We start from the raw sequence: 26920 nt of genomic DNA, 5'->3' as shown, positions 1-26920 counted from the left end.
ACTCATAGATTTCTTCAAATTTTCTCAGACTACTTTCTCTATTCTATAATAAATGTATATCTACTTATATAGTTATTTAAACGTTAGTGGCGGAAATACGACAACGGACAAGTCGACAACTCGACAATCGACATTAGTAGTTATTAGTGTTATTACCCATACCTACACTGTATACAATTTCACATTATTACACGAATAGCAAACGAAATAAATACGTACAATATAATAATAATACCCAAAGTACCAACTTTAATTAAATACTGTTATTAGTAGCATTATATTCAATGAAGAGAGGTATTTACAGCACTAAATAAATATTGCGGTTTATAAATATACCGTATCGCACGTTCGGTGACTGATGTTATTATTATAATATTTATTTGTGCTCACTGCTCGGCGCTCGCACATCAACATTTGTGTCGTAATCGGCAGCTAAAAATAATTCCATTAGGGTTTTGTATTGCTATTTGTACCAAAACCACTTTATATTCGTGGTATCCAATTATTTATTATCTTGTTTTCAATAATTCAATATTTTCTCAATTCCTGGAACGTGTTGTACATCAAAAGAAATATTACGTTTTTATTATATTCCTAATAAATTATTTCTTTTAACCTATACTAAATGACGTGTTTTCTGGGAAATTTTTAAAATAAAATTACAATAAATATTGCAAGACTGCAAAACTCTTGCAGTGTGGGTCTTGGTCTTGCAGGCTCAGTCTTGGTCTTGGTCTTGCAAAGCAATTCGTAGTCTTGCTGCAAGACCAAGACCAAGACTGCAAGACCAAGACTGCAAGACCAAGACAATTTTGCCCATCACTAAACATCATTCAGAAATTCCTACGTGGAGGGTAATTTAGGGAGAAATAGTAATATACATGGTTAAGTTTAATGTGTGTTGAGAAGATCTCTGGGCAATTCACGTTTGAGGCGTCTGGCTGGGTTGTCTGGAAGAGCATTGGTATGAAGTTGAGTGATGTTTAGTGATGAGCAAAATTGTCTTGGTCTTGGTCTTGCAGCAAGACTACGAATTACGAACGAATTGCTTTGCAAGACCAAGACCAAGACAATTTTGCCCATCACTAAACACCACTCAAATCCCCTCATCACTCAACTTCATACCAATGCTCTTCCAGACAACCCAGTCAGACGCCTCAAACGTAAATTGCCCACAGATCTCCTCAACACACATTAAACTTAACCATGTATATTACTATTTCTCCCTAAATTACCCTCCACGTAGGAATTTATAATGTGAAACTTCTACTCACTGTACTTCCCTCATTGCCACTTATAATTATTATCACATTTACTTATTGTACCATTTTGTATAGATTGTAAATTTTCACAAATAAACATTTAAAAAAAAAACATTAATCACTTTTTTAATGGTAATTTCAATAAGTTATTTAACAATTTCTTGTTTTAATTTATTACATGAATATGAAACCAATTTATTGATTAGGCATACGAGTAAGACAGAATTATACACTGCAATAAAGGATAATTACAGAAAATGTTGCGAAATCAAAGTAATATAAATGAATAGTCAATATTGTTTTATGGTAAAACTTTGAATTTTAAACTATGTTCATATATTAATAAAATGGTATTCTTCAATTCTTGTAGTATGCGGTCTACCGCACACTTGCTGTCTACCACACATGTTTTTATACGTCATATCAGTAGCTCCCCCGCAAAAATAAAAAATGGACCCCAAAAATATTGTTATACCAAATATAACCCTATAACCAAAGGCCCCAAATTACTATGTTCTCCCCCGCATCGCAGGGTCCGCGGGCTCTCAGTTACGCCACTGCGTCTTATGCGGTCTATAACATACTTTTTATACGTAACTAATTAAATTATGGTAGAATTATATTATGTTTAATTTAATGACACACGATATGTATTAAAAATAATTCAATAAAACAATACATGTCATAAATAATCGAAATATAAAATAAAATAAAATATAAAATAATCGTCTAAATCGAAAAATAATTATAAAAACAAATGAAATAATTTAATAATAATGTCAATATGCATGCAAATCAAAAAATAATCATAAAAACAAATAAAATAATTCAGTATGTCACTATGTATGCAAACCGAAAAATAATTATAAAAACAAATAAAATAATATAATAATATGTCAATATGTATAAAAATCCAAAAATACCATACTATGTCTAAATAATCTACGTTTTTATTATTTAAATTAGGTACAATATAACTTTACGTCTCTTAAAAAACATTCAAATATATCATCATTGCTGTTTCTTAGACGCCACCATTGTTCCGCTAAATACGAGGGTAGCAATGATGATGTACCATGCATTTTTTTTACGATTCGAAGTTTTAAACCTCCCCATAAACTTTCTATGCGCTGTGTGTGTGCACTATTGATAGGATCGACAAAAAATTGGGAATGGTTTACGGTTGTATGTATTTACCATTTAGTTTCTAATGTCTTATATGCAAGCCATTCATCCGAGTGTATTGTATTGGTAGACCGCATACGACAAGAATACCAATATAATAAAAATTAAGTAATTAACAAATTAAACATGGTGAAAATAATTTCTTTATTTATTAATACACTGTAATTAATTGTGTACAAACATATTGGGTATCAATAAATTAAATGTATGTTATATAATATTATCAATTAATACTGAAAAATACAAAATTAATTTTGTACATTAGTTACTTTTTTTTTGGTTCTACATGGAACAAATGATAATAAATATTATTTACTAAAATTTCTTATACAAAAAACAACAAATTATAGTACATTTATAAACTTAATTGATTATGTTTTAATTCAATATTGTCATTTGACGAATATTATTAAAATTTAAAGCATGGTAAACCCTGTAATATAGAATATCTAAATAAACTATAAATACTATTTTCTAACATAATCATGTTATGCACTAAGACAGAGATATTTACCATACTCAAAAATTACATTTTAAATTTACATAATTATTAAACTGCATATTATAATGTATTGTAATTTGTAAGATATAAATTGTACACGAATAAAAGTTTTTAAAATATAATATTTAATGATTTATACATAATATTAAGTCAAATTTTACAATTGTAAAAATATATAATTTTTTAAATTGATAAAAAATGAAATAATCTTTGACTCATCCCATTAACTTTAGCGAATATAATTAACCTAAACTCATTTAAATCAAAAATAATAAAATACAGATTGTGTATCTAAAACTAGAATTTAAAATAGTGCATGATTATTACAAAATAATTAATATAATACCCGTTTAGTATGAACTTTGTACAGTTAAATAGAATATTTTGTATAATATGCATAAAAGTTTTAAAAAAATAATACAAATCAATGTAGTAACTAAAATCTTAAAAAATATATGTATAACATTTGATTCTTAAACATAGAGATAGTCTAACAAAAATAATGAAAATTGAACAGATACCCTGATAGAATAAAAATGCAATTTTAAATTTAAAGGCCTCAGAAAACTTCATTATCACTTTGTTACCATTATAATGTTTAAAATTTTTTACGAAAAGTACTAGTTACTACCCTTTATTTTACTACCTCAGTCATAAAATTAATAAGATCTTGTTTAATAAAATAGGTTTTTAATGTATATTTTAGGTGCAAGTAATAGAAATTCTAATTTTGTGGAAATATTGCTACTTAAAATGTTCTATATACATTAAATGGAAAATAATTAGTTTTAAAAATAAAAAATAAATTACATAAGGTAAAAACAATTTTCTTTATATAAATATTCAAACTTTTTATATTTTACCTATTAATTTAATTTTGTTAACTAAAACCAATGATACTAAAAATAAATAAGAGTTAGGTATATATTTTTTGATCTATTATAGTGATTATGTAACTAATTATTTTATTTTCTACTTTCTTCAGATAACAATAAAAAACCATTAATTGTTTTAAACTATTAGATTATTTATGGAATTTCTCTAAAAAATTATATATGATACTTAAAGTTGTCTAGATACTTTTTCAACTTCTTTTAAACATTCGCTTACTAAAGCTTTAGCTTTATGAATTGACTTTTTCAACCTTTCAGTAGAGTTTTTACAACCTGTATAAATTGGTCGGATTGATCCAGACATTTCTTCAATAACCGTCAACAACTCTCTATACTTAGCCCAGCCATCTTCACTACTTAATGAATCAATATCAAAAGTTTTTTCAACATTTTCTAATTGACCAGATATTCTGTCTGCTGTAGTAGAAGGTGGAGGCATATGTTCGTGTTTATAATGTTTAATTTTGTTTTGTGTGTTTTCTTTGTTGTAATTTACTGCAGTCTTTTCTTTAGGTTGATCATATGCATACGATTTTCTTTTATTAACTTGACTAAAATTCATTAACAATTCAGGATAGTTAAACGGCAAATTAAATGGCCATTGTTGTTCATATTGAGCACTATAGTTAGGATAGTTATGATGTTTGCGATTCATTGTCAGATCCAAGAGTGGATTATAACTGTTCATATCATTCACCATATGGTTTAATTGAGGCATACTAGATTTTCCGCGCTTGCGGGGTGCACCTCCTTGTGCATTTGATGGCAATGAGTGTTTATTTTTAGATTTTCCACTGCTAGTATTTGGTACTAACGATAATGATACTGTACTTTGCGGGGAAGTAGAAGAAACTGCATACTGACTGTTGGATTTTGAACTTTGTGATATAGGTATGATGGTCAATTCTGAATGGCATCCCATATTTCCAGACTTAATTGCTTCCAATAAACTATTTTCCATGATATTAATTTTTAGATTTCTGCCCTAAAAATTATATATTGAAAAAAAAAACTTTATGAGAATTTTGTAGTAATAAAAAATAATATACTGCTAACATTTTTCCATTAAAACATATAATTAGGTTTTAACACATCATGAACATTAATAAATATTAATTTAAATTTAACATTTACATAAACAACTGTAAAAAATGATAATAGATAGCCAGATGAGTCCCTAAACAATTTTAATTATTAATTTTACTTTTATCATGAAACAAATACTAGAATAATGTATAGGTAGTATTTTATGGTGAAAGTTATTTAGAATTTACTATTCAAATGACCTAATAAACTTATACGATATTAATAATAATAGGTAATTGATATACACTTGTCTTACTTTTAATAAATGTATAGCTGAGAAGTTATAAGAAACTTTGTTAATAATAACTTTCATACATCAATGTAAATAACTATACAGCATCATAAGATGACAATAATATCAAAAAGTTTTTTTTTTTTTTTAATTTCGTAAAATAAAACAATGAAATAATTTATGCAATTTTACAATATTAATATATTATTATTTATCAACTTGTGGAAAAACAAACGTCATTTAGTCAATCATATTATCATTTACAACATTTTTTATTCTACAAGCCACAATGGAAAGATCAAGATCGAGAATCAAGAGCGATAAGGTGAACATATTATTTAGTATTATTATTGAAATCGTTACTATGTTCATTTTAATTAGAGTTATGACAAGGTGACAACAGACAAATAATTCATAATTATTATTTGATAAGGAACCTTGTATTTGTATAGTTGTGTATACAACTACTGTATACTGTATTGTTTTGTATACTAATTATTGTATGAGAAAGTGTCGTCCAGTGGTCCAGTCGTTTGTGCAGACATGGAGTGCCTGCTATTTGCCTATTCGGCTATTATTATTACATCATAAATTCATAATAACATAACATAATATTATTATTTATTATGATACAATTATTTTAGATTCTGAGCTTTGTGCTTAGGAATTTATGAATCTATTTATTTTAAAATTATGTATGATTAATCATTATTCATTAATGTTTACAAATAATAATCACTGCATTCGCAATGAATTAATTTTATACATTTTCTTCGATCTTTGTTTTTATTTTTTTCTAATGTTTTTTTTCGTGATTCGCGCTCTTCGTCTGATACCTCAATTAGTATAGCTATGATGCCCTCAATCATATCCATTTAAAATGTACAAAATGAAAAAATAACTAATGGGTACAAACATTTTATTAGAAATAAATACTATTTAATTTATTCACTTTTTTGGAATAACCTACTCATAACTCATAGGTCATAAGCTCGTAACTGTTATTTGCTTATATGATGCCTATAGATGGTCGCCATGGTAATTATATGACCAAACTTTTTCAAAACTTTTTATACCTACATATTGGATAAAAAGCACGATTTAAGATATCTTTAATCGTGATAAAAAGCCACGAATTACAATTTTGTTATCTACAATCTTGGACCACGGTCTTAGATTATTGTGATCAAAACATTTAAATATTCCAAACGGATATTATCGCCAATATCTATGACTTACTACTTAGTACTTACGTCCATGTCGTTTATCGGTAATCGCCATCTGCATGTATAACTTTTGCTTCGTTTAATCGTTTCACTCACATCGATAGACGGATAAGTCAAACTTTTTAAAACGATCCGCAGATCGCGGTCGTTCAAGTGTCTTTGATTTCCTTTTTTACTTTTGGTCTACAATTTACTATATTTATTTTTACTGCTGGCCATAGGTATATTGATATATATTATGTTTACATAGTACCATCATTTCGAAAAAATTTAATACACGATGGTGGGTGATAGATATGGTTGTGATTTTAGAACAGTCATACAAAAAACCAGAAATACTGACTTTGACACCTACTACATAGCACCAGCAAAAACAGCAGACTACTTAATTCGTAATATTTATATGTTAGATTGTTATTGGTATATTCCAATCAAGGTGTGGCTCATGACTTCTTCAGATGAATAAAGTTTAAAATTCTTGTTATTTGGACCCCAGTTGACAGTCATTAATATGGCTATTGCATTATTATTTTTATATTCTAATATACATATAACTACACTAGGTATATAACATTTTCATGAGTCTTATTTATAATTTTTCCGATTATTATTGCTTATTACAAAATTGTCTGTTAATTTTGTTCATGCTATTACATTGGTTTTTTCTAAGTTATGAGCCAAACTATTTCATTATTGTATGCAAATTTTTTTTTAATTGTATATTTGATGCTTTAATTAATCTGTTTGGTTATAGAATGAAAATTAATTAATATTGACTCATTTTATTTGAAATGGAAGCACAACAAATAGATCAAGAAAAACAATCTTTAATGAACATACTAGAATCTCTAGATCTGGGTTCATCTGAAGTATTTATTACTTTCTATGTTTATATTATTTTATATAAATTATTACAGTTTGTAATTATTTTTATCCAGATTGATGACACCGAGTTCAATATTCCTAAAGTTAATGATATTCCCACCGTAGAAAGTATATTAAATGATGAAGATGTTTCTTTATTAAGTGAAGATGATGTAACTGTTTTCCAGAACAAAGTAAATTATGGCAATGAAATTAATTCTTATATATTGCTAAAAAATTATGCATTATTACTAGCTAAAATTAATAATCATTTAAAGAAATGTTGGTACAATGTTCCATATTTAAACATTTGATGCAATAATAAATTAATTTAATTAAATGGTAAGATGATTAATTCATATTTTTCTTTTTAGTTGAAAGTACCGTGGTATGATTCAGGAGCTGATTCTGTTTCATTAGGTAGCTCAAATAGTAGTCATATGAACACAGAACAGTTACCAAAATGTTTAAACTTAAAATCTGATCCTGGACGAATTTTACGGCATACAATTCTGAAACCTGTTTCCAATCAAATGCACTCATTTTGTGTAAGTTTATATAGTATCCTCTTTTATAAAAAAAAAATAGGTTTAAATGCATTAGAAGTATTTAAATACTTGTGTTAGGAACGTTTTGATGCTGGACAACCTAGTGCTATTAAGTTTTCACTTCTTATTGCCATTGGTACAAGCAAAGGTTTTATAATTCTATTTGATTCCTTACAAACATTCCAATGGTATCATGAAGCTGTTAACTGTGGTGCAGTATCTGCAATAGATTTTAATCATGATTGTTCTCGACTAATTGTTGGATATATAAATGGAACAATAATAGTATTTGATTCATCTTCTTCTACCTGTAAAACACTTAGAGTCATGACTGATGCACATACTCCAGGTACTATGGTGTTGCACATTAAAGTAAGTATTAAAAAAAGTGCACTTCTGCTAATCGTCAATTTAATTGACATACTTAAAGTTCCTTTCTATTAATTAAAATATTATATTGTGTTTATACATTTTAATTTTAGTTCTCAGATTTGCCAAATTTAGCAATTGTGAACAATAGTGCTGGTTCTGTGTTTGAGTTAAATTTTAAAAGAAATTTTGGTATACGTAGTGTCGAATCAAAATGTTTATTTTCTGGTGGCCGTGGAAGAGTGTGTTGTATTGAACCATTATTATTCAATCAATTAGCTAATCACCCTATGAATGGTTATGTAATAATTGCAATGGCTACTTTATCTAAAGTAAATTTATTATTATTTGTGATCTACTTGAAAAAATAATAAATTATACGTAATATGCTGAAAGAAAAAAAAAATTTTAAATTTGATTTTAAGGTAATCATTGTTACAATTCGGCCAAATACTGAACTACTATTATCAAACAACATAACTTCATCGCGTCCATCTTTACCATTGCTATCTTGGCAGTTTGTCATAATACAATTTAATAAAACATCTAATTCAAGCCATAGAATTATGGACCCAGTATTAGCTTTCACACGAGATGATACAGTTTACTTTTATCAGGTTACCTTTATTAATGTGATTTTCAAATTTTTACTTAAAAAATATTTTCATTCAATTAAATTAGGTCAATGTCAATGATCAAGAACGTCTATGTTGTTGTATTTTACAAAAAATAAAATTATCATACACAATAATAGCATGCAGTTGGATGAATGCACGCACTTTATTGACTTTGGACTCATCGGATAAAGTTTATCTTGTTGATGTTCGTGCAGGAGATGAAATGGAACAGTCAGATCTTTTAAACATTTCCTTAGTTCACACTTCTAACTACTACAATGGCACAGATAGTCAACATTTAGTAAATAATTCATCTATAGACTATACTTTAATAACTTTTTAACTATATTTTAATGAATCTACGATTGTTCTAGGATAAATGTTGCTATAGTTCAGTCCATGGTCATAATAGTCAATTAGTACTGTTAGGAAAGAAGAGTGTTCATGTTATTAGTATTAGAAGCTGGATTGAACGTCTGGATAGTTTAACTGATAAAGTAATAATCTTACTGTTTTTCATCTTTTTAATAAATTACAATTTAAAAAATTGTTTGTAGAAACTATTTAGCGATGCATTGCAATTAGGTGTAGATTTCTTAGAAGAAAGAGGAAAAGCGGTTCTTGGTCTTAGAGGTACACGAGCACATAGACATAAAATAGTTAAAGACAAGGTATTTTTTTATGTACAATTATTACTTTATTTAAATAATAATAAAAAATGATGTAATAATAATTACAAATTACTATAATAAAATAATAATAATTAATAAATAAAGTACAGTTGAACCTCATTAATCTGGACCCTTTTAGTTTGGACTGATATTTAATAATACATACTTTAAATGTTTAAATATTAGAAAAATAATTGAAATGCCTAGGTATTTTGTATTACGTAGACCTAAACCTAACCTAACCTATACTATCATATTAAATAACCTTTGCATTTCTTAAATATTTATTACACTGATTTTTTTTTTAATGAATTGTGTTTAAATATTAATCTTGCCTCATTTTATTAGTTATTTTGTTTAATTTGAACAACGAAGAACCTCAATTAGTCTAGATTAATGAAATTTTACTGTATATTTATAAAAGTTATATGTTAAACATCCTGACATCCTGTTTTATTAGGTTATAAACATTGTTGCTTTATATATTGATTCTATGGTAGATATGAATAACTCAATAAATTATAAGGAAGGCATTCCTATTGTATTTGACATAAGTGTACATCTACAAAAAACGTAAGTTCCATGTAAATATAAATACTTCTAATTATATTTATGCTAACACTAATCATTACATAATTTATATTACAATCAATTTGGAATAAAATTACCTATTTCTTAAGTTAATTCTTGATGAATGATAGAACATTAAATTATTGAACATTTTTTTTAGAAGTTTATTGTTCGATCGCTTATGGGATGGAGTAGAGTTAATTGAATCTTGTTGTAAAATTTACTTGGAATGTTTAAAGAACTATTTACTTGAAGGTCAATTTGATGAAGTACCAACAATCATAGTTCAAAAGTTATTCACTTACCTTTCAGACACTAATCAATTAGAGGTACTTAATTTAACTTCTTCTTTTCTCTCCCAAATATTTTGGGTTGGCCAGGCTGGTCCTCAATTTCCATTTTCTACAATTTTTAGCATCCTCCTTACCAGTTATTCTCATATTGCACTTTATAACATCGAACCATCTCTTTTTCAGTCTTCCTTTCCTTTTTTCCCTTCCACACTCATGTTCTTAGTCACAGAAACTGCCTCAGTTTATTCTCTTCTTAAAACATATCCGAGCTATTTCAACTTATTCTCATGCAATTTGTCAACTATTGGAGCCACTCCTATATTACCTCTTATATACTCATTTCTTATTCTGTCCTCTCTCATCAATCCACACACCTTAACATTCTCATCTCAGCGACACTCGTTTTCCTCTCCATTATTTTATCTATACCCCAATATTCTGATCCATACGTCATAGTCAGCTTTGCTACTATCATACAATTTACCTTTTAATCTCATTGGGTTTCTTTTATCGTATAAAATACTTGATGCTTCTCTCCTCTTCATCCATTTACACTTAATCCTATGCATAATATCTTCGTCAAAACCACCATTATTTTGTAATATGGATCCTAAGTACTTGAAACTATCAACTTCATCCACTAGCTTGCCCACCATATTCGCTACATGCCTATTCTGATTTACTCTTTGGACTCTATTTCCAAGATGAAAACTGAACTCGATATACACAGTTTTACTTCTGCTAATTTTTAAACCTTTACTCTCAAGTGCTTCCCTCCATTCTTACAGCTTATAGTTCACCTTCTCCAGACTCTTTCCAACCAACACTTCATCATCTGCAAACAACAAGCACCATGGTATCACACCTTGTATACTTGTCTATTACTAAAGAAAACAAGTAAGGACTCAATGCTGAACCTTGCTGCACTCCAACTCTAACCCTAAACTCCTCAGTTTCACCAACAAGGCTTTTAATCTTTGTGTTCGCTTTTTCATACATGTCTTCAATTATATTTGCATACACCTTTGGCAACCCTTTCTTCATCAATGCCCATTTCAAAACCTCTTTAGGAACTCTGTGATAGGGCTTCTCTAGATCAATAAAAATCATACATAACTTCCTTTTTTTCTCTCTATTCTTTTCTATCATTTGTCTTACACAAAATATTGGCTCCATTGTCGACTTGCCGGGCATAAAACCAAACTGATTTTTTAAACAGATGTCTCACCTCTTATCCTTAGTCAATTATATTTTCCCAAATCTTCATAGTGTGACACATTAATCTTATTCCTCTATAGTTTCTACATTCCTGTGCATCTTTTTCCTTTTAAAATTGGTATCACATAACTTTTTTTCTAAGCGTCTGGAGTTTTTCCTCCGACTTATAACCTGTTGAAGAACCTCGTCAACCAGTCTACTCCTAATCTTCCTTGCACTTTCCTAGGTTCTACTGTTATTCCATCTGGACCTACTGCTTTTCTATTTTTCATTTTTCTAATTACCCTCCACACTTCTTCCTCTCTTATTAAATTTACCATACTTAAGTTCACTTCGCATTGATCTACTTCCTCACTCAAAAATTTTTCATTTAAACATTTTTCAAAATACCTTTTCCATCTATTTATCATCTCCTTGTCATTTGTTAACACCTTTTTATCATTGTCCCTTATGCACCTTATATTTAGTACATCTTTGGTTTGTTTTTTTCTACTCTTAGTTAGTTTGTACACCTCAATTTCCCCTTCTCTTGTGGAAATCTTTCACACAACTCATCATATTTATTTAATTTTGTTTTATTTATGACTTTTTTTGTTGTCTCACACATATTTTTGTACTCAAACCAATCCTCTCTTCTAGATTTTTGCCAAACTTTAAACTGGAATTTTTCTTTGAAATTATGGATTGCACTTCCTTTTCCACCTACATGTTTATTTATCTTCTGGAATTTTATCCCTGTTTTCACCTAACACTTCCTTAGCTAAACTTCTAATATTATCCGCTACACTTTCCCAAACTTTATTTATACTCCCTTCTACATTCACTATACCAATCTCTCTCATCTTCTGTGTAAATACTTTTTCATTCTCACATAATTTCCACCATCTAATTATTTCTTCCTTCTTTACTTTTTCCCTTCTGGTCACCCTCTTTTTATTGTACTAGATCTCCATAACCATAAGCTGTGTCGTCACACTTTCTTCTGAAATTACTTTGCAATCCTTACACTGTTTCGCATTACCTTTTTTCACCATAAAATTATCTATTTGAGACTTATTCCTTCCACTTTTAAAGGTAACATAATGTTCTTCTTCCTTCCTAAAATATGCGTTCACAATGGCCAAATCATACAGTGTAGCGAAATCAAATACTTTTCCTCCTGCATCATTTCTGAGACTAAATCCATACCCACCATGTACTCTATCGTAACCACTAACCAGTTCTATCTCAGCCTACATGATCATTCATATCACCACTAATCACAATCTCCTCCACTCCTGGTCCTCGTTCTCTGTATTACTTCATCCATTTTCCTCCAAAACTCTTGTTTCTGATTTTCCTCAAAAAAGATACTTAATTTATAATAGGTATTTATTGAGCGTCAAATATAATTTAATTTATTTCAGGAACTTGAAAAATGTATTCTCAATTTAAAAGTTGAATGTTTAGACATAGAACAATCTCTAAACCTATCAAGAGCTCATGCATTGTATGATGGTCTCATAAGTATTTGGACAAGAGCATTAGAAGATTATTTAGCACCCTTACAAGAACTCATCCCTAAAATAGCTGTGTTGCCGAATGGAGGTATATATTGTAAATTTGAGTCCAGTATCCTCAGTATATGTCTTATAATTAGAGACCGGATTTATATGCACTTAAAACCATAGAAATAAGATGTTTCTATGCTCTATAATTTCATCAAAATATTCTTTAATATGCAAAAATATTCTTTTTCGTAAAAATGTATTGATTACTGATAAAATAAATAACAGTAATAGTTTACAAAATGTATAAGATAGATAAATTAATCCTAATTGTTAAAAAATATTCAAACAGTCATAATTTAACCTATAATATGATGATATACTAGTGTAACTATATGTTTAATTGTATTTTAGATGTGTGAGTTTACAACCAATAATAATTACAAGTTTTAAATAATAAAAACATAAATGTATTGTGTATTGTTGAATAACAGAATAATATTATGTATTAAAACAAATAAAAAAAAAAAAATAATTCAGGCTTATGAATTCAAAAAATAAAAATTTATTTCATAATATAGTTAAATAACAAAATAATATTATGTATCAAAACAATTTAAAAGGAACTTAAATAATTCAGTCTTTTGAATTTAAAAAATAAAATAATATTGCATAAAATAGTTCAATAACAGAATAATATTATGTATCAAAACAATTTAAAAGGAACTTAAATAATTCAGTCTTTTGAATTTAAAAAATAAAATAATATTGCATAAAATAGTTTAATAACAGAATAATATTATGTACCTACTAAATCAATTTTAACTTAAATAATTCAGCCTTTTGAACTCAAAAAATAATAATTACAAGTTTTAAATAATGTACTCTACGCACATGCGCAGAAGTATAGGACAATGAAGTGTGCGGAACACGATCAGTGCTACCCACGTAGAACGCGGGAACTACTACCATAGAATACTATTCTATTGTACTATATTATTCTATGCAACTACCATGGTCCATCTATAAAAAGAAGATAAGAGAATATAGTATAGGAAATAATAATTATTATTATAATTGATTTTCTTATCAATTTTATGTTCTTTTCAATATTCCTTTCGTCAAGATAAATAATATGATACTACAATAAAAATTGTTTTGGATTTTTTTTTATAAACTATTAGATTTTTAATAAAATATTCAAATTAAACCCCAATATACCAATATATTCTTAAAACATGTTTTTTGCACAAAATATTCTCTAACCTTGAAATATTCTTTTTTATGCTCTAAAAACTTTTTTATATCAGATCATAGGTAAATGAATCGTCCAGAAAGCTTATCCAATCGGAGCTGCATACTCTCAGTAAAAAGATGTAAAAACATAAAAATCCGGTCTCTACTTATAATATACTATTATCAAAATCTTTTATAATATCAGCATTTATTTTACATATTTTTTTTATATTTTCAGAATATATAGATGATATAATAGAACTTGGGAATAAAATTTTGATTTATTTAAGTGGGTGTTTACTAGGCATTGCATATCCTAATAGAGGTTATATTCCTCAACATTTACAAGACACAGTTAGAAATAATGTTGTACAATTTCTGTGCTCTCAACACAGTATTAAAGCAAAGGATGATGAAGATATATATCCATATCTTAGGTAAATATAATATTTTTGCTATAAAATTCTACTATTGGAGTATATATGACAGCTGTCATAACTTTTTTGAATCCTTAGTACCTACTTACACAAAATATATCTTATTTCAGTTAGTTTAATTTAGCATATTACTTTATTTGTACCTAATTTAATTATACAAACTGCCTTTAAAATTATGTTTATTTTTTACAGAATTTTGCTTAGGTTTAATACAACTGAATTCCTAAATGTTTTCTCAATGGCATTTTCTGATTGTCGTTTTATGAGTCAACAAAAACAACGTATTTGTTGTATTTTAACATCACTTACAATGAACAGTAAAGATTTGAAAGTAAGCATTATTTTTTATTTTTTTTAAATTAATTAAATTAAATTTTATTAATTAATAGTACTTTTATATTTAGTCCAATCAGCTAGGTTTAGTTTACGCATTTATAGTACGTTGGCAACAAGATGGTAATTTTATGAAACCAGATAAACGTGTTTTTGAAACTGTCACGTCAATGTTGATATCAACAGAGCAAACTACACCTATTGAAGATAGAGAAAAAGCATTTATACAATTAATACGGTCTGGCGCATTTGATAATAGTCCTGATTTGTTAAAAATAGCAGAAGAAGCAAAATTGTAAGTTTTAGATTAAAACTCAGGGAAGTCGCTCAGCAGTATGGTAGTTTTATGAATTTATTTTTTCATTTTGTTATATTCAAATTTAATGATAATCACTTCATATAAAAAAATGATGCTGAGCAGAAATTCAATTTTTTTTAAAACATTGCATATAGTTATTTTTTTATTTACTAGTTATAAGTTATTACTTAAATACTAGAGTAGTAGATTCACAGTATGAATAACTTAAAATTAGTCTAAATACTTAAAATATTATTTTTTATACATAATAATAATATGTGTAAAGTTTATGAAAAACAATTATAAATCATCAGAAAAAATATATTTTGAATTACAACATAATGATTAAAATCAAGAGAAAACATTTTTTGTTTAAAAACCTACCCAATTTTAACAAAATTGAATGTTCAAATATTTAAAGAAAATAGCATAGCATACATTATGTTTTTAAAAACTGTAAAACCAACTTATGAAGCCTCTTGTATTATATTTTCAAGCTTAAGCTGTTAAAATTTAAAATTTTTGAATTTTGAATTAAAAAATAATTTACATATTTTTTAACAATGTATTCTTTAGTCAAAGAATTTAGTTGAAATTTGAATTAGAAATTCTTATAAAAAATGTTATGTTTTTAATTTGAGTAAAATTTTTAAGCATTGTCTTACAAATAATATTTAACCTCTCAAAAAAATGAAAAATATCTAAAAAAAAGTTAAAATATTTTGAGCATTTTAATAAGTCTTGAAATTACTATTATGAATTGAAAATTAATGAAAAATTTGAAACCCTTCAGTTATTCATTATTGAATAACAAAATAAAATCAGCTGGTAAAATCAGAATGTGGCTCAACAAAGAAAATCTAAAATTACAACGCCTTAATAAGATTCTAATTAATTAAATTAAAATTTTTTTTCAGTTACACTGTTTGCAGAGAAATTTGTTCAGAACGTGGAGAACTTTGTAAAATGTTCAAATATTATATACTTGATGACTTGAACAAATATCAAATATTTTCATTTATCAGTTCTAAGCCAGAATATTTTGAACAACTTTCTTATGATAATTTTCAGGTATTTTATTCAATTTAATATTTTGTTGGATTTAGTGATTGGTAATTATGGCCATAATAAAAAGGTTACGGAATAATTAGTCAAGTACAACCAGAAAAATATACATTATTGTATTACCAAGTTTTTATAGTAATAGGAATCTTTTCATATAATTTGAATCCAGTTATTAGATAGAATTTAGTGGTGTTTATTTTAAGATATACTATATTTATAGTCCTTGTAGTATATTTATGAACTGTTGGTTGTATTAAATTTTTTCTTGGTATATAATATAGAGTTTTTTTTATAATATAATTGTTTTACCGTTAGTATGTTGGCTTTTGAGTATACATTTTTAGTAGGGAAAAGCCTAGGTTTGCGATCTATAATTTTTAGGGAGTTATTTGGTACTATCTGAATACAATTTAAATGTGTTTGTGTCGCACTTTCCCAAACTACTATTCCATATTCTATTAGGGATTGTGTTAAAGTATAATATGTATTTTTTAGCCATTGTATATTTAGAAAGTGTTTTGCCATATTATAAAATATGTATAGTTTCTGTGATTTCAAGTTAATCTCTGTTATTTGAAGGTTCCATCTTAAATATAGATTTAAAGTAATACCTTAATATTTGGTTTTATCCACCCTGTTTATAATTCTACAGCTGCATTGTGAAGCGTATGCACATGTTGGGCCATGGGTTTTTATACTGGAGATATTAGGTGATGTTATAATTGAATTTGAAAAGGTAACACTAATGGTTTTGTTATAATTAAATGATAAATTATTATTAGAGAACCATTCAATTATTTTACTTAAAGAATTATTTGCTATTTTAGTTACTGACTGCTATGTATCACCAATCACAATTAATGCAGTGCCATCCGCATAAGAATATTGATTCCCTTCTATTTTTAAATTAGATAATTCCATCACATATATATAGTAACATCAATAATACTGTGCCTTGGGGTACACTACAGGTCATAAATTTATTCTCACTTTTGATATCATCTATTTTAACTTTATGTAGTGTGCGATCTAAGTATGATTCAAATAATATTAGAGCTTTTCCTTTAATACCTATTTTACTGAGCTGTTTTATTAATTTATTGTGACATATTGATTTAAATGCTTTGCTTAGATCCATAAATATTCCAATTTTTTTTTTTTTGTGTCTATTGATTTAAATATTGAATGTGTTAAGCTTATGATAGTATCTTCGATGCTAAATTCTTTTCTAAAACCAAATTGAGTTGGAGGAAGTATCATATATTCTTCTAAATAATTAGCCAATCTTATATTATTTTGATAACTTTTTCAAAGATATCTGAAAAAGTTGTCAAGAAACTTATCTGCCTATAATTTTCTTATTTCCTTTTTATATATAGGTGTTATTATTGATATTTTAAAGCTGTCAGGGATTATCCTATTGCTTATTATGCAATTTATTATTTTAACTAGTGGCTTCATCTTTAAACATTTTTATCATTTCAGTGAAAATATTATCATGTCCAGGAGCAGTGCCCCCTTTTAAAGATAATATTGTATTTTTAAACTCTTTTAGGATTTATTTTTCTTAAGTTCATAGATTGGTGAGATGTTATTTCATTATTGTTGTTTAAAATTAAATCCAGTTCATTAGAGTTATTTGTTGTTATTTTAGCAAAATAATTATTGAAATAGTTAGCAATTTCTTTAGGGTGTGTTTTATGAGTTACCTAGATATTTTAATAAAATAATTCATATAACTTAATAAATTGCATTTTACAATAATATTATGGTAATAAAATAAGTCAATATAATATATAAATATATTTTAAAAATGTATATACTATGACTTAGTTGCATTCATAAAATATTTACAATATAATTTGTATGTATTAATGATATTTGATATGGTTTTAAAAGTCATATAAATTTCATTGGTTTTTTTATATACTCTCAATACAATTTTGCTTTTATATCATTTAAGATTTTTTAAACTGGCATTTAACACATCTACCCTGAAATAGCACTGAATCAACATAATATATAACTAACTTTAGAAAAAATATTTCTTAGTACTTTTTAATAATAAAAATTGTAAATTGTTAAATTTCAAAATCTAGTCAGAAGTAATATTTCAATAAAAATGTCCAATAGTTAAGTTCATTATAACAATTTAGCATAATAGTCACATAGTAGTTTCATAATATGTTAAAATCATATTAGTATGGTAGATACATGGAAGATCTTAAGAAAGTCTAGAAAAAAAAACCCTTATGCCAAAATGTTTATTTACACTATATATTTTTATGTACTCGTATTTATCTATGTACATCATGAAAATATTTTTATATTCAATTTATTAAAACACATTTTTGCAGCTTATTTTAACTAGAATAATGTATACTACCCATTACCTATAGATTTAGTAACTATTCCAATAAATATTCATATTATAATTTTTTTTTTGACATTTTAATATTTATATATATATATATACTGTGAAACCTCCTTTGATGGACAACTCTCTATAGTGAACTGTGTACATCTTTAAATAACAGAAGAAATGAATGGCAACCTGTGTACTTGTATTTCCCCTCTTAATAGTGAACATCTATGAATATTGGACGAAATTTAAGTGACCGAGAGTGTCTGGTATTTAGAAGTTTCACTGTATATATATTTAAACCAAATTTAATAAAACTAATAATAATAAGGTATAGGTTTTACTGGAAATAGATACAGTTCAATGTGGAGTAATATTTGGAACATTTTATCCACATCTTGTTTATGATGTTTCTAATAAAATTAAAACAAATTATCAGAGATACCTTTTTTTAAAAGGTGCAATGTAAGTAAAATATTTCAGTATTACTTTTATTTCGCTATTTTTGAATGTCAAAATGAATTATATTTAATTTACTAATATGTGTATTCAATAATATTTTTAGACCATACGTAAATTCTGATGTGAAACTATGCACTCATTATTTGGAACTGTTATGTCAACACGAACCAAATGCTGTGATGGATTTTGTAAAAATGAATGATTCATTACATCTAACAGAAGCAATGGCTGTAAGAATTATTGTATTGTACTTTTGTACTGAATTTTTTTATTAAACTGCATTCTGCTTTCTAATACGTCTTAGGCAACAAAAACAGCAGGATTAGACAATGTTACAGCTATATTTCTGGAAAGATTAGGAGATTTCCAAGGAGCATTTGATTTACTGTTTAGTAAACTACAAGAAGCCATTTTGCAGGTTTACATTTTATTTTGTATTCATTCAGGGCTGTAGATATGGGGGTTTAGGGGGCCTAAGCCTTCTCCCTTGCAACATGAAAAGTACATTTATTTATTACATTTTATGTAATTATGTTGACAATTCCCTCCCTCTTACCATATTAAATTTCTGTTTACTAAAATGTACTCATAGTTAGTCAGTGCAATATTACAATGTCTTTCTTAGGCAAATGCTGTTGAAGAATGCACTGAAGTATTAGTGGCATTAGCTCAAAGAGGATCTGCTGTGCTTGATCCCAAAACTACATGGTTACCAATTTTACAGTGTCTTCTTAGTCTTCAATCACATGGTACTTTTGTTTTTAATATTTTCTTTCCTATTAAATTTTACTTTATCTCATTTGGATTTTTTTATCATTTAGATCATTTACAAAAAGTTTTGGATAAAAGTGATCTTAATTTAGCCACTGAAATGCATTTACTTTTGAATAGTTCAACAATGGTCCAGGGTACTGTTGGACATTTCAGAAACCTTATAATGGGTGAGAGGCAGAGAGTATATCTGCACATTGCATTTTAAACATTTTAATTACACTGTTGTCTAACATTTTAAATTATGTTTAGTTTTAATGTGACATATATTACTTATTAGTTTTGTATATTATTTAATGATATAATGAAAATAATTTATAATTTAATTTAGGTTTAATTGATAAATGTCAGTATGAAAAAGATATATTGAAGTCCTTTGAAACATTGCTCCATGGTGATTTACACAGCAAGTTAGCCGAGGCAATAAATGTAGCCAAACAGGGCGTCAGTAATCCTGTAATATGTTCATCATGTAATCAAAAAATAATTATGGAACAAATGTTTGTATTCAGGTGTGTATTTTTTTTGGATAGTAATTAAATATAGGTTTGTAGATTAATTTTATGTTCCCAAGTAGATAATGTTTCACACCACTGACTCTTGTTGTCAACTATTAGATATTTTTTGCTGCCTTTTTTATAATATAAAGCTTAGTACATTATATGACATGGATGGAAAACCTATGAAACATGTGTCAAAAGTGGTGTGTTGGTAAAATTTTCACGCCCACGAAAATATTTTTATTTTAATCAATTATAAATGTTTTCATCTCACTGCAGGGGCGTCATTTTAGTTTTTTTCCAGTTGTGCAAACTTTTAGGCGCAAATAACCTATGTAAATATTCTATCCCTTCTGGCTTTTATAATTCTAATTAAAATTATTTATTACAACCAATGCAACTTTTAAATAACTAGCAATTAAAAGAATTAAAAGTTTATAACATATAAGCAATTACAGTAATGAGCTAAAGCCATTTCACTATTATTTAAAAAAAAAGGCAAATAAGGTATATTATAATTAATAATAAAATACTCTTTAATTCCAAAATTAAACATAATTTATATAAAACATCAATATATCAAAATATTAGTTATTTTAAAATTTAAATAAGCGGATATCGATGGGTTTTAATGTGTGCAAAAATATTTACAGCCTCTTGTAAATCAATATTATACTTTCTTCTTCATTCTCAACTACAATAATCATTATACCATTTAATCTTTCGTTGCCCATGGTGGTTCGTGAATATATTTTTACTCTTTTGAGGGATAAACAAATCTTTAATTTGAAGCAGTGGACATTGGTTATATTTTTATTATAGAAATCATATCAGTTATAACGGCTCATTGGAGTATTAATGGCGGGCCAATTGCTAACATTTTTTAAATTAGTGGTGCCGCTGCACACCTAGCCACCCCCCAAATGACGCCCCTGTCTCACTGCTCCCCAACATAATATTTTGTTTTTGAAAAAGAATGACTTATTTCATATAAACTCAATATTTGCGTCAACAATTTAATATACATAGCTTATATGTGAAAGTTTATTTTCGACAATGATGAATATGAATTACTTCTAATCAAAATATATTATTGAATAAAGAGTATACTGCTTGTATTTTCTAAAAACATTTAAGATCAATAATGTACACAACTAATATTAAAATAATTTCAATGAATTTTTATAAAACCCCTTGTCACCCTAAGAAAAAATTGTACCTATAAATTTAAACTAGCATATGCACTTTTTTAAAAAATACTTTGATTACAAAATGTTGGCACATGATCCAAAAAAGGTCTACCACCCAGTTATATGATATATTCTGCGAAAAGTAATTTATTTTGTACAATTAATATCAGCTATCAAACGAAAATCTGTCTGTTTAAGAGGACGCCACACCCGCATGTTGTCTCCGTCTTACAAACGTATAACTTAGCAAAATCTGTTAAGCGCATGACAACTTTTCTCCCTCAATATTTATAATAGAATTTTCAGAATTTCACAATGCATAGGTAAGAACTTTATCTGTGTCATAGCGTCGTTATTCTTTTGATAGCACAAACCAATAATTTTAAGTAATTTAATGAAAAAATAAATGTATTTTCTTAAGCTTATAACTTTAATTATATGTATGTTATCAAAAAAATAACGACGCTATGACACAGATAAAGTTCTTACCTATGCGTTGTGGAATTTTGGTAATTCTACTATAAATACAAAGGGAGTAAAGTTGTCCCGCGCTAAACAGATTTTGCTATGTTATACGTTTGTAAGACGGAGACAACACATGCAGGTGTGTCGTCCTCTTAAGCCTTAAAAATGAGAACCCCAAAATGTAATATTTGGTTAAGGTAATACAATTGCTTTAATCATAACTTAAAAGTATTTAATACTATTATTAATTATAGTCAACATCCTATGTTCAATGATACTATGCATAGTTATATATAAGTATTTTTTTTAAATAGATGTGGTCATGGATTTCATTCTGATTGTTTGGGTTTGAATACAACTTGCACCCACTGCATCTCCACTAATATAAACTAGTAGCATTGATTATTTAACTATTTTATTTGTTAACTATTGTTAAATATTCTTTACTTATTTATTAAATTATTAAAATATAGTTAATTAATATAATTATATAATAACTATTGTTTTTTTATTATTCATATTAGTTCTGAGCACCTTATAACCAACTGAATGTACACAGATACTGTTCAATGCTCTGAGTTCACAGTATTTTGATGTCACAAATATATATCATAATTCATAATAATTTATGGGCATTCTTACAAGGAGGGAGATATAGTGTAGATCCCTTCTCATGAACTTATATTTCATAAGTCGTAACCTAAAAAAATGGTAAACTAGAACTTTTAATGCTGCAGCATTTTTTGTGCACTTAATAAAAGTAAAAAATAATGTGATAAGCACATTGTGGTTAATAAATCATTTTGGGTTCTTTATTCTTTTTAGATTTTTAGAGATGGTGTTTTATTTAGTGTTTTTTATCACTAGGTATAGGATTTATATGCAATAGAAAATCTGCTAAAATGTATATTAAAATATAATAAACATACAGTAATTTCACTAATATTTTATAATTATCATTACCTGAAAGAATCTCATAATTTTAAAACAAATTGAATAAAGCAGTAATTTTAGACTGACTAACAAAGTTTAAATGAGTAAAAGTTAAAATGTTTTAAAAACAATAAATATGTTGCATAGCAGTTTGAACTGAATTTTACATACTATCTTATGCACTGGTTTTTTTCAATAAATTATTTTGTTTAACTTATATCAATAGATTTAAATGTTTATTAGCTTTTTAAATTTTATTAAAGACAATATTATTGATAAATGTTGAATAATTTATAATACAATACATACATACAGATATACATACATAAAGAACTAGTTTATAATACAATGTAGTACTTAAATATCTAAGGTAAAAATAAATTATAAATTACATGTTATAAATATTCACTTACACGATTATTTATATTTATACATACATATATACATAAAAAAATATTAAAATATTATTAGTAAAATAGAAAAAGGTTAAATAAAAATCTTCTGATTACTTTATTAGTAGTGAATGTAAACTAAGAGATCTATAAATATTTGAGAAACAAATTTTTCATAAAAATGTTTATAACCATGGATACCATGCTGGATCCATTCTGCATAAATTATCAACTGATGACGCTGCACTTACAATTGTGCTTACCTTATTATCAGCACCATCAAAATTTGCTAGGCTATTTAGTCTATGCATTATGGAATTAACTGCTTTTGTAACCATGCTGATTATTATGTCACCAGATATTTCATCTCTATCAGTTGAAAGTTCATCTTCCAATTTCTATAAATAAATATAAAAATATTTATTATTATTTACATGAGAAAATAAGGGATATATTGATTTACTTTTTTATAAGAGGTGATCATTTCATCTCTGAGTATTGCCCTAAGAATAGCTTGAACTTTATTGTTAGGTTGATTAAAACATCGAGCTGTTGCCATAATACTCGCAGTAAGAGGGCCATTTTTACCGATATCAGTCATTAATTCAACAAAATTGGGAGTTAATCTAAAGGGAACAGGCCGATTGGAAACTAGTTCACCTAAAATGTATATTAAATTAATTTTATTAATTTTTCAAATATTAATATATGACAATAATTACCTTTTTTATCATCTACATCAAATTTGAAGTATGAAGCATTAAGCAACCCAGAGTCTTGGTGTATATACATCATTTCAGGATTAATCCTGGTAAGATGTAAAACATATTCAGCCAAACATGATAACGATAATTGAAGTGTAAGCTAGACAAATAAATTATCATTAATTCATAAATTAAAAAGTACAAAAAATTGATTTTCATAACGTATTTAAAAAAAATTTAAACCATTTTTCTAAATGTCCAATAATCTGTTGGTGAAGCATATGTTAGAGTCGCCCAATTTTTCAATATATGGCTTTGACAATAACTTTTTTGTACTTCTAAAAATACATCCAAAAGCATTTGAATATTTGCCTGAGTTCCTTGATTCTAAAAAAAAAAACAAAAAAACAAAAAATGAGTTTGAAAAAATTTTATCACTGTCAAATTAAGAGAATGTCACAGCTGAATTTATTATTTCTATCTTCAAGCATATACAAATTCATATTTGGCAATTCATGTGCATTTGCTATGACACATATTATTATTTAACATAGAGAAAACAATTTTTGGTTGTTTCTTTAATTATTTTAAAAATAATATATTACTTGAATATTAGCTAGGCGTTGATAATAATGTTCAATACAATCATCATAAGGTTGAGATGTACTCATTGACTTAAAAATATCAAGTAATGATAATGATGAAGGATTATCTTCAACAAGCCGTTGTTGTGGAGATACAGCAACAACCCTGGGTACTGTATAATATAAAAATCTGCGAGATGTTTCCTAATAATAAAAAATAACCATACTTTTTTAGTTTTCAAGTTGATTTTTGTTAAATATTTATAATTAAGATAAATTATTTGGTTTATGTACTTTTTGTTTGGTCAGGTAATGATTTAACATCCGTAATAACTGTAAGACTCGTTCTTCACGTCTTGTATCACCTAAACCAGCATCATGCATTACTAGATAAGAATATAATTTACCATTATGACCCCGCATAACTAATCTTCTGGCTGACGTATTATGCTTTTCAACTATTTGAACTCTTGGCATAAAACGAGCAATTTTAACATAATAATGCGAATGCTATAATACAAAAAAATGTACATATATTATATTATTAATATTTTTCTATGGATTTTACTAACATTTAATGATCAATCTTTTTTTTAGTAAAATTTCATTTACGTAAAAGAAAGTTGTAGAGGATAAAATAATTTTGAATTTATAATTGAAAAATATACAAATAAAAAATATTAGTAATACTATTGGCATGGCGTGACAGAAAAGGTATACTAGTTACCAATCAAAAATGCTTTTACTTTAGTTGATTATTCTTGGATGGAAGGCTATCAAAGAGCTTTAAGTATTTAGTTAGCAACCTTTCATAGTTTTATTATAACCACTTAATTAAGTCTTAAACATAAGTTATTAAAGTAAGTTTTAGATTTTTTTTTCTATAGTAATAAACTAATAGGCTTTTATACACAAATTCACATAATTTAAGATACAAATGCATACCTTTGGAAGTAAAAATTCTCCAGGAATTTCAATTTCAGCAGTTTGAAGACTGAAATTGCTGAGGAATCTACATTTTTCTTCAATTAAAAAGGATCTGTAAATAAAATGTAATCAATAAAACTAAAATAAAAATGAGAGGTAATTTTTTAATATTATATTACTTTGGTAAAAGTCTAATTTTGGTCTCTAATATTTTAATCCATTTTTTCATTTTTGAAATCATATGATGTAATTTCATGGCTGCTGGCAAAGTAAAATCAAAATCATTGGAAAACTGTTGTTTCATTTTTTGGAAAACTGGATCTTGTATTGTTGTCTGAGCCCGTTTAGCTAAACTCTCAGATCCAGAACCTGGGAATGACCCTTTAGTAGATATAGCAGCACTATTTGCAGCCATATTACTTGCTAATAATTCTGAAAATAAATTATTTAATTTAACATAGAATTCAAACATAAAATTATTGCAAAATAAATTTTACCTATTCCAATTCCAAATGTTGATACTAATTTCTTTATGAAATTTAATGTATGAGGTGTTATTTGGGCATCTGCAACAGATCCTCGACTGTCAAAAGCAATGTTATAACATTTTGCTAATCCAAGACGAAGTTGTCTCAGTACTTCTTCATACCAATTTTCTCTGAACCAAACCATCTAGAAATTATGTATGAAATAACTAGTTAATGTTTTTTTTATAAAAGCTTTTTTTTTTTTTTAAATTGATATTAAGCAAAATTTTTAACAGTCATTAGGTACAAGTTACCATTTATATTATATGCATTATTTAGCTGCTGTATATTATAAAATACAGATACCGAATATTAGTTAATATAAAAGGATAAGATAGAAATATTTACCTGATCTACTATGCCTTCTAAAGTTAGTACAATTGTTGGATGAACTTCTCGTTGCTGATGCATTACTTTAGAAAAACGTACCATTGCAGGTGTGGCACGTAATGAAGAATCAGTTAATCCAGTGCTTTGAGAAGAAGTGGAATCTATAAATAATTTAAATGAATATTAAATAAAATTAATTATTATTTAAAATTAATTAGTACTTTGTGTGGTATCATTAGTTTGTGATTGCTTATTGGCCGCAGCTAATAATTCAGAATTTCTGCAACGTTCTCTATATTCAATTTTATGCGTGAAGTATAGTGTTCTTGTTGGGAAATACACGGCTTGTGGATACAATCTTCCAACCTTAAAGTTATAAAT

At 26.9% G+C, this 26920-nt stretch overlaps 3 protein-coding genes across 9 annotated transcripts in view; 1 reads left to right on the top strand and 2 right to left on the bottom strand.

Annotated features, from left to right (window-relative positions):
- Window positions 1–2572: 2572 nt before the first annotated feature.
- CDK2AP1 (CDK2-associated protein 1) lies at window positions 2573–5392 on the bottom strand. Its single transcript, XM_089219680.1, has 2 exons — window positions 5185–5392; window positions 2573–4827 (listed from the first exon to the last, which is right to left on the bottom strand). The coding sequence occupies exons 1-2, from the start codon at window positions 5239–5241 to the stop codon at window positions 4012–4014; spliced, it is 873 nt and encodes a 290-aa protein (XP_089075806.1). The 5' UTR covers window positions 5242–5392; the 3' UTR covers window positions 2573–4011.
- Window positions 5393–5466: 74 nt separating this feature from the next.
- Vps8 (vacuolar protein sorting 8) lies at window positions 5467–22639 on the top strand. Of its 7 annotated transcripts, none has more exons than XM_015514572.2 (25): window positions 5648–6068; window positions 6637–6778; window positions 7141–7255; window positions 7325–7444; window positions 7625–7798; window positions 7877–8170; window positions 8281–8499; window positions 8593–8784; window positions 8849–9085; window positions 9159–9281; window positions 9342–9455; window positions 9916–10028; window positions 10186–10354; window positions 12943–13123; window positions 14498–14696; window positions 14889–15027; window positions 15101–15324; window positions 16245–16398; window positions 19092–19219; window positions 19320–19446; window positions 19521–19634; window positions 19842–19965; window positions 20038–20157; window positions 20319–20499; window positions 22457–22639. In XM_015514572.2, exons 3-25 carry the CDS (start codon window positions 7178–7180, stop codon window positions 22533–22535), a joined length of 3603 nt encoding a protein of 1200 aa, XP_015370058.2. In that variant the 5' UTR covers window positions 5648–6068; window positions 6637–6778; window positions 7141–7177; the 3' UTR covers window positions 22536–22639. The 7 variants fall into 7 exon arrangements, with proteins under 7 accessions (XP_089075805.1, XP_015370058.2, XP_015370059.2 ...); XM_089219678.1 differs by lacking the exon at window positions 5648–6068 and adding an exon at window positions 6157–6430; XM_089219679.1 differs by lacking the exons at window positions 5648–6068; window positions 6637–6778 and adding an exon at window positions 5467–5485.
- A 663-nt stretch (window positions 22640–23302) lies between these two features.
- Window positions 23303–26920, bottom strand: part of Nipped-A (Transcription-associated protein Nipped-A) — a 36598-nt gene continuing 32980 nt past the window's right edge. Inside the window, exons 47-57 of the mRNA XM_015514558.2 lie at window positions 26761–26905; window positions 26558–26700; window positions 26180–26354; window positions 25862–26114; window positions 25701–25794; window positions 25050–25265; window positions 24777–24959; window positions 24415–24558; window positions 24190–24331; window positions 23931–24127; window positions 23303–23865 (exon numbers count right to left, since the gene is read on the bottom strand). Coding sequence (XP_015370044.2) covers window positions 23653–23865; window positions 23931–24127; window positions 24190–24331; window positions 24415–24558; window positions 24777–24959; window positions 25050–25265; window positions 25701–25794; window positions 25862–26114; window positions 26180–26354; window positions 26558–26700; window positions 26761–26905 — 1905 coding nt within the window. The 3' untranslated portion in view covers window positions 23303–23652. The remainder of the gene's footprint in view (window positions 23866–23930; window positions 24128–24189; window positions 24332–24414; window positions 24559–24776; window positions 24960–25049; window positions 25266–25700; window positions 25795–25861; window positions 26115–26179; window positions 26355–26557; window positions 26701–26760; window positions 26906–26920) is intronic.

This window comes from Diuraphis noxia, unplaced genomic scaffold (genome assembly GCF_037042655.1).
Source record: "Diuraphis noxia isolate RWA-SAM2 unplaced genomic scaffold, SU_Dnox_SAM2 contig0002, whole genome shotgun sequence".
In the NCBI taxonomy this organism is placed as follows: Eukaryota; Metazoa; Arthropoda; class Insecta; order Hemiptera; family Aphididae; genus Diuraphis; species Diuraphis noxia.
Note: the sequence above shows the minus strand (reverse complement) of the source record. Positions and strands in the feature narration are given on the sequence as shown.

What these genes read in the sequence shown, in the direction of transcription:
- CDK2AP1 (XM_089219680.1), bottom strand. Translation starts at nt 5,241, where the DNA reads ATGAAAGTTATTATTAACAAAGTTTCTTATAACTTCTCAGCTATACAT. An exon ending in CAGCTATACATTTATTAAAA is followed by an intron (nt 4,828 to 5,184) that starts GTAAGACAAGTG and finishes TATAATTTTTAG; the next exon opens with GGCAGAAATCTAAAAATTAA.
- Vps8 (XM_089219679.1), top strand. Translation starts at nt 7,178, where the DNA reads ATGGAAGCACAACAAATAGATCAAGAAAAACAATCTTTAATGAACATA. An exon ending in ATCAAATGCACTCATTTTGT is followed by an intron (nt 7,799 to 7,876) that starts GTAAGTTTATAT and finishes TACTTGTGTTAG; the next exon opens with GAACGTTTTGATGCTGGACA. An exon ending in TGGATAGTTTAACTGATAAA is followed by an intron (nt 9,282 to 9,341) that starts GTAATAATCTTA and finishes AATTGTTTGTAG; the next exon opens with AAACTATTTAGCGATGCATT.